The sequence below is a fragment of the Clarias gariepinus genome, chromosome 4 (assembly GCF_024256425.1).
Source record: "Clarias gariepinus isolate MV-2021 ecotype Netherlands chromosome 4, CGAR_prim_01v2, whole genome shotgun sequence".
Classification (NCBI taxonomy): Eukaryota; Metazoa; Chordata; class Actinopteri; order Siluriformes; family Clariidae; genus Clarias; species Clarias gariepinus.
The window spans coordinates 17,781,732-17,793,090 of NC_071103.1; the positions used below are offsets into that span (position 1 = coordinate 17,781,732).

An 11,359-nucleotide genomic window follows, 5' to 3' on the forward strand; every position below is an offset into this window, starting at 1 on the left:
CAGTAGAAGAGAAGCCAGACTGACAGTGAGGAGGGTTTAGAGGAGGAAGAGTCAGAATATACAGAATATAACCTGAGGAGAAAGACTTTGACACTGATAAGAAAGAAGTTGTGGTCTCCTTTCAGTCCAGAATGGAAACAAACCCGATATGCCATATCCCAAGTAGATGATAGCAAGTTCTATTTTTGTCTTTTCCTCACAGACACCATTGTAACCCTTGGTATGAACCTGGAGAGAGAAGGGTTTATAGAAACACCTGGAAAGAGGTAGACGCGGTGAATATTGACTCGGTGTGAGGTTTTTGTGTGTTGTCCACAGATCCTACAACAAATCTGTGTCCAGCTTATGGGATGAGGACACTGGTCAGGCAATTTTTTACGCTACAATGTCTTTGCAGACCTTCCACATCCTGTTACATGTGAACTGCTTTGATGACAAGAGCAGCCCACAGTCAATGAGACAAGCTGGTAAGTTTGGCAGAAGTGGATGGAGCACCTGCCACAAACCAGGACCTGACATCACTATTGATAAGCATCTCGTTGGCTTTAAGCAGTATATCCCAAACAAACCATCTTAGTATGGTATAAAGATATGGGCAGCATGTGATATGAAGACATGTTATGGCTGGAACATGCAAGTGTACACAGACAAAGTGGCTGGTGTTCCTGAGAACTACTGATTTGACCCCTTGAATATATCATACTGGTCAGTTTTGACCGGGAACACAAAAGTAATTATTTTGTGCCACATTTTAAAAAAAATTAACTTGTTACAAAAAAGGGACTTTGATGAACATTTCAGTGAAGTACTCTGTGATAAATAGTACAATAGGTTTCTTCTTGCTATTTGTTGTAGTCATGATAGTAATATCTATGTAATGTTAATTTCCCTAAGAAAAATAAATAAATAAAAAAACAGTGGTATGAGCTCAAGTAAATGATGCCTGCAGAACAAACACAATTTTAAAACTTGTAATGTTTACAAGAGCTGGAGTTGAAAAAAAAATCTAATACTGTACAACATTAGTTGATAATATCTATATTATTGTGGATTTATAATGAAATAAATTGAACAATGAGTGTGAGCCACAAATGAACACAACAACTCCTGGTTAAACAACTCTTTCCAGTTAGAACTGCTTCGATCAGGTATAAACTAGCACTATTAGCATGAATTGTCAGTAATGTAGGAAGTTCTTGGCCAAACTCCAAACAGACATTTTGAGGAATTAATTTTTAATTTATAATGTTTTGTTGCAAACGTCAGTACAAAATAAATGTTTCTCATAAAGTTTAATATACCGGTCGGCGAGGAAGGGTTTTTCTTTTAAAGCTTAGCAGACAGAGCTAAATGAAGGCAGGCAGAGAGACACCGAGCCAAACGAATGACCCGGTCTGAGAGCTCACGTCAGCACCGCTGACACAGCTGTGTGTGTGTGTGTGTGTGTGGCAGCCCACTAAAGCAGGCAGCTGCTGCAAGGACCCGAGCACACACACAACACCATGGAGTTTAATTCCTCCGGAGAATGAAATTTGTTGTCTCGATGCGTCTCTGGCGGGGTTTCAGTGATGAGGTGGCTCCTGTCGTGGATCCTGTTGGTAACCGGTGGACTTCATCAGGTGAGGACTTTCTTAAATAAATGCTTAGTCAGCTTTCCAGTCAGTTAAGTTCGGGTTAAAATCAGACAGGAATGAGAATGAAAACATGTGGCATTAAATAGGAAACACAATCCTGAGTGATGAACTCGACTTAATATATCGAGCTGAATCTGGACAGAGGTGATGGAGGTGTGATCAGATTTAATGTCTCTCTCAATCAGCATCATGTCTGGAACACATCATCACCAGGAAATGTTTAAGGACTAAGTCTAGCCTGTCAAAGGAAAACATGAGTAAATGCTGACTAAACTGGTAGTAATATTTTCCAAAATTTATCCTAAACTTCCCATGTTTTAAACCTAAACCTAAACTAATGAATTCAGCTATTTAAACAGTCTGTGTTGATTGAACCGCAGCCAACATGCGAAATAATGTGGCCTGTGTTAATCTAACATTATAAATAACTAATTATTCTTTTCTTTCCAGTTGTTGAACTGACAGTGTGTGCACCCCAACACCTATAGTTATCTTTAACCATAGATATCTGTGTCCAGGATTGAAGCTAGAAAAATCTCATGACTACTCCCTGAGGTTTCCCAAAATGTCATTTTGTCCCAGCTGGCAGTAAAAAAGCGATTCTGTGGCTGCTGATTTTAAAAACATGAAATTACTTTAAGGCGTAAGGACAATATGGTGGTGCAGTGGGTAGCACTGCCACATTGTAGCTCCAGGATCCTCTGTCTGATCCTGAGCTTGGGTTTGAGTTTCATATGTCCACACATATGTGTGTTTGAATGGGCTTTGCTAAAATGCCCCAGGTATGAATGCTTGTGTTAATGTATACAGTATGTGTAAGGTTACTTGTGATCTTCTGCTGTACTCAGGGATAAGCCCTAGATTCAGTATGAGCCTGGCTGTGATAAATTGTTTAGGTGAATGATAAATAAATGTATGATATTTTAAGATTGCCTTTCTGATAATTCTGTTGTTGATGTATTCAGGAGATTATAGTTTATCTTTGGCTCATTTTGTGAACTATGACAGGCTGTTTCTTCTGGAGAAAAAAAAAACACATTTCACAATGATAACCTTTAACATGCTCCATGTATAGTATTATGACAAACTATTAATCTATATATTTTCTCTTTATGAAGGTAAAACCCTATCATAAAAAATATCAAAAGAACCCATGGAAGGAAGAACTATTTTATTGGAGTTTATTTAATTTCATAATAATGCCACATACACACTCTGATGTGACCCTGTGCCCATGCGCTGGATTCCATGCCAGGTATATGTTCAAAAACCTGCAGTTGGGACAGCTTCCTGATAAGGAGAGACAGAGAACAAACAGGGGCACCTCCTGTATTTAGGAAAAAGAGCAGCAAATGATACAATACATGTTTAGAAAGATGTAATTTTATTTGTATATAATTCTGCTGTTACTGGAACTAAAAACATTTTAGTAATATGTTAGTGCCATAAATTAACAATATTTTATGTATAAATAATATTTTAATAATATTTTTTATTTATAATATTGGTGACGAGATATTTCATATTAAGTACATAATTTCTCTAGCTCATTGTTTAGTCCAATAGTGCCATCAGGTGGAACAAAGTGATGTATGACATTATTTTTTCCATTCTCTCTCTCTCTCTCTCTCTCTCTCTTTTTCTCTCGCTCTACACTCCCTTTCTTCCCCCTCTCTCTCAAATATATATAGGTCTTATCCCAAAGTCCCACAGGTATTCCGGTTGTGAACACAGACCTGGAGGTGTTTAACAGGACACAGTACTGTAAGTGGCCCTGTAAATGTCCTAAGGTGGCCCCTGTGTGCCCTCTGGGGGTCAGTCTGCTCACAGACGGCTGTGACTGTTGTAAGGCCTGTGCTAAACAGCTGGGAGAAACCTGCAACGAGAGAGACACTTGCGACTATCATAAGGGACTGTACTGTGACTACAGCTCTGACAAGCCTAGGTACGAAAAAGGAGTGTGTGCATGTAAGTGACTTCGCATACCGAACAAATATTTTTCTTATGCTTTGATCACCCGTGAAATACATAAAAAAATCCTCATGAAGCATCTCATCTTTATTAATAATATTCTGTGTATTTAGTAGGACCTGAAAAACATGATACAACAAGGATATTATACAAGGACGTAATATTTAGTATACAGTATCTTATTCCAGACTTAATCCACTTTTACTCTCATATTGTCATGTTGAGTAAATCTCTGCTGTTGTTTGTGGATTACTGTGTTTTAGATCTGGTCGGGACAGGCTGTGAGTATAATGGTGTTATTTACCGTAACGGGCAGACCTTTCAGCCTAGCTGTAAGTACCGCTGTTTGTGTGTAAATGGGGCAATTGGGTGTGTGCCTCTATGCACCGACTCCCTGCCGCCTTGGGGGTGGTGTCGGTTACCGAAACTAGTGAAGATTCCAGGTCGTTGCTGTGAACAATGGATCTGTAATGAGCCTCGAAAAACACGCAGGACAACCCCAAGACATGCTGTGGAGGGTATGGATTTTTCTAATGCTCTTCACTGAGCTCAGATTTTGAGGATCTTCTTGTTTATAGTGATGGAATTTCTGAGTTATGTTTGCAATTTGGGTGGTTTCTTGTTTACAAAAGCTATCTTTGCCCTAAAAGTATACAAACTATTTCATATTGATTTCAGTGTCTCTAAGCACCAATGAGATCTGGCACAACAACTGCATTACCCAAACTACTCCATGGAGCCCGTGCTCAAAGACATGTGATCGGGGCGTCTCCATGCGTCTATCCAATGACAATGCCCAGTGCATGATGGAAAATGAAAGCCGGCTGTGTAACCTTAGGCCATGTGACGTGGATATAACTAAACATTTTCGGGTAAAGTCACTTATCATTTATAAACTTGCTGTTCTTGTTTTTAACATCTTTAATTATTGTTAGAATGTCAGTTGCAATGTCTAGTTCTAACTTAGTAGGCCACTTTCTGTAGATTTAAGAAGTTCAAGTCTATACCAGAAGTTCAGATATTATTCTTACTTATTGATTAATTAATTGGCCAACTAGATACAATTTAAAGAAGCACTCACATACTTCCTCAATCACATTTTCTTTCATACAGCCAGGGAAGCAGTGCCTGAACATCTATCGTGAGCCTGAATTTCAGAACTTTACCATCTCCGGCTGCGTCAGTAAGAAGCCCTACTGGCCCAAATACTGCGGAGTGTGTTCAGATGAACGCTGCTGCATCCCGTACAAGTCAAAGACTATCGAGGTGGAGTTTGAGTGTCCTAATGGAGCAGTGTTCACCTGGAAGTACATGTGGATCAATGCATGCTTCTGCAATCTCTCCTGCAGAAACCCTAATGATATCTTTGCTGACCTGCAACCTTACTATGAGCACAATGAGATCATGAACTAACCCTGAGACAACCAATGACCATAGATTTTCCACTTTATATTACAGTGTGCTCCACGAGAATCAATACTGGCTGAGTGGATCAGTGATTAAAAAATCTATTCAATGGGTCAGAGTTAGAATCTGTTAATCTTATGTTTTCGGATAACACGTATATAGGATTAAGGCACATTCCTGAGAGGTATTACTTTGCTGCATTCAAATTCTGTGAAAATACACAAGAAGCACAGGTATTGCAGAGTATTTGATTTAGCATCAGCAAAACCACATTCTATGGTGCAAGAAAATATTTAAAATACTCAGGAGGCATATGGAGGATTTTATTCCACTTATTTGGAATGTGATTTGGTTGAAAGCTTTTTCCTTTGACATTTTCCAATGTGTTAAGGCACAGAGGAGCCAAAGGGCTTATATAATGGAAATACTGTATAAAATGAATTTGTATGAAATTATCTTACTTACATAAAAATATATTTAAAAAAATGTAATATTTTTAAGCACACCATTTTCATGTACAAGACTTTGTATGATAGTTTTTTTTTTGGTAAATTATGTTTATACTAAGTGGCACTTTCTAATGGATTAGAGTTGAACAACATATTTAGACCTGTATTTTTTTGTAGCAGGGCCCATATGTCACTATGGTAAATATACAGCTAAATGTCTAATTAACTTATTTTCTATATTCAAAATCAAGACGTATGTGAGAGAAAAGTGTTTTAACATTTCCTGATTAAAGAGGCAGAATAGTAAAAAAACTGGAGTTTTGTGGGCACATTGGATAACACCTTAACACGAAAAATATTTACTGTGTACACACAACATACCTTAATATATGACATTAGATTCTTTAGAATTTTTTGTGGATTTTTTGTTTTATTAGAAAAATCAGTATAAAAGTTGGATGTGCCTTTCATTAATTAGAACCTTTCACACACTGCTGCTATACCCTGACTAACACAATAGAAAGTCATTTAAGTAGCAGCTAAAACGGTAAACAAATATTCCAAGTAAGAACACAATAGGACAACCTCGGATGTAATAACTACATACTGTATGGTTGTGACAATGTGTGTAGTAATTTTCCCAACATTTACTTGTTCTAGTAATTGTAAAATAACTGGTATAGATTTAAAAAGACAAATACACAAATCCATATTGGTAAAAAAAAAAAAAAAAAAAACATTTGGCACTAAAACATTTATAGGCTTTATGTAGCCTGCATGTGCTGACTTTGCCCTAATTGCCAATGTTGATGTGATAAACATTACTGCATTTCTAAAAACAGTTTATTAGTGGGTTCTGTCCTGTCATAGGCTATGACAGCGTTTGTTGTTGGTTATATCGGATCCATATTGTAAAATGACCTGGATCTCTGCTTTCGCCTTCAGAAAATCATAATACATGACTATTAAAAATAAATCCGAACTCCTTGTTAAATCCACAGTCTCTCCTTCCAACGCTGTAATTATCACATAAATTAAAGTATAACTTAAAGCAAAGTGAAACTGAAGAATCAGATGAAGCAGCCGATAGCTTCCGGTTCCCCATTAACGACCCGTCTAAATAACAGCACTACGGTGGAGCCTTTAGCAGGTCACCGGATTTGTGTGCGTTGTTCCCAACAAGCTCAATTCCGTGCTGTTGTCAGAATCATTGTCCATGGAGAGATTGATGGGAGAGTGTCCATGCTGCTCCTCTCCAGCGGAATTGTGAGACTGTGCGGCTTCCAGAGACGAATTGCTGCTGCAAGAGACGGTGCGCGAGCGGCACAGACGGGTCATGCTGACTGCAGGCACTGGCACAGAATAAAAATAAAACATTGAGGAAATGCTTATTCAAAGCTCCCACAACACATAAGCACAAATAAGCAGGAACACACACCACCCTAGGGTAAATTCTGTAAAGGTTATTCATAGTTGCAAACTTTACTTACTATATCCCAGTCCCTGAATGAAGTACTTAAAAGCCTCTGCCAACTTGCCAGGCTAGAAGGAGAAAGGAAAGAATGGGTCAAAAACAGGTTTCTGTCAATCTAAATGAAAAGCAAAACATTTTCATAAGTGGTCACAAACCTGATCAACCTGTGGGAGGCCTCCACAGTCAGCCATCTACAATAGTGAGAGAATGAAAAACATTAATAAGGGGAAAAAAAAAAAAAAAAAAAAAAAAACACATACAGTGCTGATTCTAATAAATATTGACATGTACTGATCAGCCATAACATTGTAATGCAAAAACATTAAACCCAGTATTGTATGGCTCAGAGCATGACTCAAGACCTCTGGTGGTGTGCGGTGGTGTCTGCCATCAGGACATGTGGTGCATTCTTTGGGTAGCAGGGGTTGTGGGATAGGGCCTCCATGGATCTGCCAAATTTTTAATCGCATCCAATTGGTGGTGGATCAGATTGAGATGTAAGGAATTTGGAGGTCTTATAGGAAAGACCAAATTCCTCCCATCTTAATCTGATCCACCACCAATTGGATGCAAAAAAAAATTGGGCAGATCCATGGAGGCCCTATCCCAGTGGGAAGTGGCTGAGCAAGCTGTGATGCATGACATGTTTTGTTGCATTTCTATTGTGATCAGCATTGACATTTATTATCTATTTTTGCTGCTTTGTCTTTCCTATAAGACCAGAAGAGACATGCTGGCCACACAGCCACAAATAAACCATGCATGCCCATGATCCTTTTACCAGTTCACTTGTGTATAATATAACTGTTATGACTGATCAGGGCATGTCGTACATACACTTTTGAAAGTATAAATACAAGTGGTAGCAAGTAGGCAGAAATTGAAAATATCAGTTATATTTAAATCCTAACAGATTAAGACAGGAATAGCATGTATAGTATATAATATACTATATAACAGTCAACCCCTAACCTTAAGCAGGGTGGTTTTTGTTGGATTCATTCTGGAATTGAAGTCAACCTACAGTGAGAAAAGAAAAAAGAAGAAGAAGAAAAAAAAAAAAAAAAAAAAAAAAAAACTTACAAGGACATTAAATATATTGTTTAAAATCATGCATAAAAATATTAATAATTAAATTATAGATAAATTAGTACGTACCACAGCATCAACTGCTGGAGAGCCGTCTCCAACCACCAAAAGAATCGGGCAACTACATGAACAAACAACAAAAAACACTTTTCAGTTAAAGAAACATACTGAAAAAAATATATATATATATGTATTAGGACTAAACATTTGCCTTACTTAAGGGTCTTCACATTGAGGTTTCCACCTGGAGGAGGTCTCTCGACATTCAGATTCCTTCGACTTAAAAGCAGATCAGAAAAGTGAACGTTTCTGTGAAAACTCTTTCTTTCGTTTTTAACCCCCCCTCCATACAGTATCCTGATCCCAGATTAAATAAAACATGACATGGTAATAAATAGCAAATATGAATGAGACTTCACTGATACCTGTGATAAGACTCGACAAACAGCTCGAGGTTTCTCTGGTTAATGTCATTGATGTGATGGCGAAAAGTTGTGATCAGGTCATGGTTGTTGTGAATCTGCTCCTGTTATAGTTCCATACATTTCAATTAATGTGAATATGCACAATAAAAATAAAAAAGAGAGAGTCCCACTTATTGCTTGACATTTCAATGACATTCAGTGTTTTGTCTTACATTGCCAAACAGGTGGGAAATAATCATATCAGGAACATGGTGTGTCCAGCCAGAGATCTGTGGGAAAATAGCAGTTTGCATTAAATCAGTGATGTTTAAAGAGACATGTTCCTCATGCCAATGGAATGAAAAGCTACTTTTAAATGCATGTCATCATAAGCATGACCAGCAAAGATTGCATGCATACATTGTCTATACACTGTTTTAAATAGGTATGCTGATAGTTCAGTGAGAATTCACAGCATGTAAAATCATTTGCAGCCTTTTATTAAATCCTAGGTATTAACTAGTAATATGTGATTGGCATGGTGTATTTTTATGATTTGTTTTGTAGCCTGTATGAGGTGGAATACCTTATGTGCTGCCCAGTGCACCCAGTCCTCTGCCTGAGCATCAATGTTGATCAGAACAAGACCCTCAACAAGGTCAGGGTGGTTCAGCTGCAATATGTATACAAATATTAGTGACGTTAAGTAGCCCATGGTAAACGGATCCTCAGAAATAAACTGTTACAGTAATGGTAATAATTACAGTGAAAATAAAAGTGCTGCTAAAATTCCTGTCAGCATGCATAAGTGTGACGTGACCAAGATGTTATACTGTTCGTATAAAAATCTGACAGAGTTACAATGACGAAGCTATTAAGAAAGAAGCAGGAAATAAGTAAGACTTACAGCAAACTGTGCAAGGATGTATGCTCCCGCCCCAACCGCCAAACCAAAAATGCTCTTAATGCTATAGAGAGAAAATGCAACTCACTTTAGAGTTAGACGTGACAACAGCATATTTTATAAAGTGGATCCGACATCATTTAATCATTCTTTTAAGCAAACTTACTTAAAATGCTGGAGTACAAAAGGTATTGTCTCAGAGAGCTGGTCCATTGAAGGGTATGTAAATCTGCAAAAGGGATCAATGTACTGGTTAGAAATAAAAGGTTGGAATTAGCAATAGAAAAAAAAAAAAAAAAAATAGTAAGGAGGAATGTGACGCTGACAAAAGCAACCTCTGACGTTTTGATTTTCAAGAAGGTGACTCACGTGAAAAGATTTTTATTCCGCATTTTCCCTTGCAAATACACTAACATCACACACAGGCATCATTAGTAAAAATACTTCTTTGTAATTTCTCCGGACTGAAATCATCAGCCATTAACTTTTAATGCTTTCATTTAAGTAGAAAAGTAAAGTTCAAAGTGAAGTGTAGTGCATTATTTAAACAGGTGCATTTGGCTTGAAACGAACACAAAGCCCGGTATACCCTGGACAGGGTACCAATCCATCACAGGGCGCACACCGGAATTTGGGAACGCTAATTAGCCTAATCTGAATGTCCTTGGAACGCGGGAGAAAAACATGCCCTGCAGGAAAACCCACCAAGCACAGGTACATGCAAACTGAGAGGGGGATTTAAACGCTGGAGATGCGTAGCGACAGTGCTAACCAGTACGCCACGTGCCACCCCTAATTTAATCCTAGAACCCAACTGTAATAATATTAATGTATAAATAAGATTATTGAAGTGTAGATTAGTGTCATGTGCCAAGTTTAAGCATAAAGGTAGCATTCAATCACCCTGTGGGAATAGTGCTAGCATCCTCCTGCTGCCCAGGTGCATTGATGTGGCACACTGAGAAATACTGCATGATTTCCTGCATGTCCTCATGATTGAACAGACTGCTGAAGCAGGTCTTATCTGCACATAATCACACAGAAACATTACATTATTATACACACAATTAAAGACCTTATTCAAAAATCGGCACAAATTATTTAAAAAGCAACAGATGAACACACAACAGGGAGTGAGCAGAATCTTACGGTTTAGTCCGATGTCATGGTAAGTCAGGATGACGGGTCGGTTGCCCTTAACGGTACCTTTCATGGTGCAGTGCACTATGCCAAATGGGGTCTCCACGTTATCTTCCTACAGGAGCAAAGCTGGTGTTAAACTAAACTACATCTTGTCCATGAATAAGTGCTTATTAAACAGCAGTGGTCCTACATATACAGGCTAGCTACAGAAGTTAAGGAATGCACTATATGAGACTGTAAAACTTAGGCAGGGCAACAGACAAGTTTCCACAAGCTATTGTTGATTATCAGGTAAAACCATTTTTGTTGTTGTTATTGTACTCCTCTGCAGCGATCAGTGCGTCTATTATCAAGAGTTAAGCTAATGTCTTGCCTTGTGTGATAAGGAGGAGATGGAGTTTGACTTAATCAAACCTGAACATTTAAATGTAAATAATTTAATTACTTATGCTTTATCGATCACAGGGGAAAAAAAAAAAAAAAAAACGATCTATGCATTTAAGAGCTTTTAAAGTGTTGGCTCTCACTTCCCAAATGAATGCAATTCTATACCAATTAAGAAAGAAAGTTCCTTAATCAGTACAGGGTTTTTTTTTTTAGTTACAGATTTTCAAAAACTTTTTAACAGTTTTTTTTTTTTACAAGAAATTACAAACATAAGCACAAAAACCTAAAAATCAAAAGTATGACTAAAATTCTAAAAAAAAATCAGGTCACTGGATACCTGTAATGAAAAACATATCTATATGAGTAAACAATCTGCACTCACAGAAACGTTATGTTCATAGCCAGGACTTTGCTCAGAATTCTCCAGCTCCATGCTTGCTGCTGTAGTAGTAGTAGTAGTAGTATCAGCCGATTAACAAACCCAGTGCAGTCACTCT

General features: G+C 37.8%; 2 protein-coding genes across 4 annotated transcripts; one reads left to right on the plus strand and one right to left on the minus strand.

Annotated features, from left to right (window-relative positions):
• The first annotated feature begins 1,346 nt into the window (after positions 1-1,346).
• On the plus strand, positions 1,347-5,887 carry ccn4b (cellular communication network factor 4b). Of its 3 annotated transcripts, XM_053494479.1 has the most exons (6): positions 1,347-1,619; positions 2,753-2,889; positions 3,326-3,602; positions 3,719-4,123; positions 4,284-4,477; positions 4,719-5,887. In XM_053494479.1, the coding sequence occupies exons 2-6, from the start codon at positions 2,869-2,871 to the stop codon at positions 5,016-5,018; spliced, it is 1,197 nt and encodes a 398-aa protein (XP_053350454.1). In that variant the 5' UTR covers positions 1,347-1,619; positions 2,753-2,868; the 3' UTR covers positions 5,019-5,887. The 3 variants fall into 3 exon arrangements, with proteins under 3 accessions (XP_053350454.1, XP_053350453.1, XP_053350455.1); XM_053494478.1 differs by lacking the exon at positions 2,753-2,889 and having other exon boundaries at positions 1,348-1,619; XM_053494480.1 differs by lacking the exon at positions 2,753-2,889 and having other exon boundaries at positions 1,352-1,619; positions 3,869-4,123.
• Positions 5,888-6,093: 206 nt separating this feature from the next.
• ndrg1b (N-myc downstream regulated 1b) lies at positions 6,094-11,359 on the minus strand. The gene is made up of 14 exons (XM_053494481.1): positions 11,245-11,359; positions 10,482-10,587; positions 10,236-10,356; positions 9,499-9,561; positions 9,336-9,396; positions 9,015-9,101; positions 8,662-8,718; positions 8,450-8,550; positions 8,241-8,303; positions 8,094-8,145; positions 7,908-7,955; positions 7,091-7,126; positions 6,952-7,003; positions 6,094-6,813 (listed from the first exon to the last, which is right to left on the minus strand). Exons 1-14 carry the CDS (start codon positions 11,293-11,295, stop codon positions 6,605-6,607), a joined length of 1,107 nt encoding a protein of 368 aa, XP_053350456.1. The 5' UTR covers positions 11,296-11,359; the 3' UTR covers positions 6,094-6,604.